Source organism: Berghia stephanieae, chromosome 6, assembly GCF_034508935.2.
Source record: "Berghia stephanieae isolate SIO BIC M18660-M18661 chromosome 6, UCSD_Bste_1.3, whole genome shotgun sequence".
Lineage (NCBI taxonomy): Eukaryota > Metazoa > Mollusca > Gastropoda > Nudibranchia > Aeolidiidae > Berghia > Berghia stephanieae.
Window position 1 is genome coordinate 62,287,030 of NC_088365.1, and position 2,500 is coordinate 62,289,529.

A 2,500-nucleotide genomic window follows, 5' to 3' on the forward strand; every position below is an offset into this window, starting at 1 on the left:
GAGAGAGAGAGAGAGAGAGAGAGAGAGAGAGAGAGGATTGAAGTTATCGTTATGCGCCTAGAGCTTTATTGTATAGAGGATTGGGCGCAATATAAATAAATTTCATTATAATAATAATAATAATAATAATAATAATAATAATAATAATAATAATAATAATAATAATAATAATAATAATAAATTATTATTATTATTATTATTATTATTATTATTATTATTATTATTATTATTATTATTATTATTATTACTATTATTATTACTATATGGTCAGTTTCTACATAATACTTTGTTATGGAGAAGAGTCACAAATACTTACAGACGATTTCCTTAATTCCCATGATGATGTTTGAAAGATTTGGAACGGAGTTCTTCTGTGCTTGTCAACTCAAACCGGTGGTGAGAAATGCCCAGAGCTTGATACCAGCGACAGGAAATTAAAAAGCCTTATATAGACAAACAGGGCCTTGAACAAATAATTTACATGTAAAATGCTGTATTTATTTATAAGTTGTATTTCCGGGTGATGACAAAACAGAATGGGAGGAAAGCCCTTTTGTAATATTTTAACCGTCTAAATGGGAATCATGGATTTCCCCATTTGCCACCGTTGTGATATTATGACAGTGTCCTTGAAGTGCGTTCTCGGTGCGTGAATATATTATTTGACCCTTCGCCTCAAAACGGTAATAAGTCGGGATGGTTAAGATGTTGACAATTGAATTTATAGCCAGAAATATCAGACTTGTGTTGAGTTTGTATGTTTTATTGAGGAAAATGGATACCATATTTTAGGGTGCTAATGTCAACAATTTATATTTTTGACCAGTTTAACATTTAATTTGGCTTTTAAGCATCTGGTTCATTCCGACATAATACCGTTTTGAGACGATGGGTCCCATATAATTATAAACACACTAGAGCTTTATACAGCGCAGTATCCACTAAATGTGCTCAAAGCGCTTTACAAAGGGCCCCTGACCAACAGCAACATGTAACATGTAGAACGAGACATGACGCCTGTGTTAGGCGATACTACGATTTTTTTTTCTCGACAGACAACTCGGTTGCCGATCAGGTACTCATAATAATAGTACAAGAGTAGATTGAACAGTTGTATTTTATTTGATGTATAGGGAATGAGATTAGCGGAAGAGTAGCGTCCCTCGATTGGACGTCACCGGGGGAGAAGTTATTTGTAAACAAACCAACTACAAGCCAAGCGCTCCAAATACAAATTTATTATTCATATTTCTGTACAAAAATGCATTTTTGTACAGAAATATGAATAATAAATTTTGTATTTGGAGCGCTTGGCTTGTAGTTGGTTTGTTTAATTGTTTACAAATAACTTCTCCACCGGTGACGTCCAACTAAGGGACGCTACTCTTCCGCTAATCTCATTTCCTATACATACTCATTTGCAAGTCAATTAATTCTTTTTCTCCTTCTTCTTTGTTCCTCTTTATGTTGTCTTGTCTTCATGTTTGAATATCTAGTTGACGAGGGTAAACCGGCGTTGTCTTTCTCAGCTTTTGTCATTGCCCCATACCGTTTAGTTTACAGAGGTGTGGTACCAGGCCAAAATCCATCTGTTTCTGTTGCTTACTTTGGGCAAGTTAGGAGTATAAATAATATGGTAGGCGTCTTCTTCTCCTTTACCACGATCACATACGCCTGTTTCTCCTATCATACCTGCCAACCCTTCCGCTTTTGGCGGAATCATTCCTATATTCACTCTTCCTTTTTGTACTATTCCGCCATTGTCCGATTTTCAAAAATGATGATAATGGCCAGAATAGAAAAGAGCAAAGAGGGGGGAGGGGGGTGGGGGGTGGCTGAAAGAGGTGAAATTCCTATTTTTTGTCTCGAACTCCTATTTTTAGGCGTTCTGATTCCACTTTTGGAATGTAAAGGGTTGGCCGAACTGTCCTATTATAAAAATAAATCTTGTGCTTGTTGTACGGCAATAAGGGCGAAGGCTGTAACCTGAGCCCATTCATTTTCCTTTCCGGTCCGTCTTGCCTCCTCCACTTCTTGACCTTTCCTCTCAGTCAGTTTCCTGTTTTATCATAGCAAAAGTGAGTGCAACTCACACGTTTTTAGTTGCCGAACAGAACAGGAATCGAACGCGACCGTTTCATCTTGGGGACGAGGGCGGGGGGGGTTCCCGATAGCTCAGTTGGTAGAGCACTCGCTCCACACGCAAAGGGACCGAGATCGATCTCAGATGCAGTCGAAATATTTTTTTCTAACCCCCGCCCCCTCATGTCCACCTAGCAGTACATGGGCAACTGAGTCTGTTAGAATTGATGGAAAGTACTTTGCGATAGACTAGCGTACTATTCAAAGGATAGCAAGTAATTGCTATTGCCGTTTCACGCTATAGAAACCGGGATAAACTCCGGCTCCACGGGCCTTATGGCGCTGAGAGACTACTTTATTTTCTTTTTTTTCTTTCTTTTTGATTCCCAGTCCAGTTACGTTGACTGTTTTTCGGGAG

At 38.3% G+C, this 2,500-nt stretch overlaps 2 protein-coding genes across 5 annotated transcripts in view; one reads left to right on the top strand and one right to left on the bottom strand.

Moving 5' to 3' along the window:
• Window positions 1-444, bottom strand: part of LOC144975402 (uncharacterized) — an 11,008-nt gene extending 10,564 nt beyond the window's left edge. The window contains exon 1 of the mRNA XM_078919430.1: window positions 317-444. Coding sequence (XP_078775556.1) covers window positions 317-338 — 22 coding nt within the window. The 5' untranslated portion in view covers window positions 339-444. The remainder of the gene's footprint in view (window positions 1-316) is intronic.
• LOC144975396 (sulfoquinovosidase-like) overlaps window positions 1-2,500 on the top strand; it is a 65,857-nt gene that overhangs the window by 45,776 nt on the left and 17,581 nt on the right. The gene's annotated exons all lie outside the window — the stretch shown is intronic.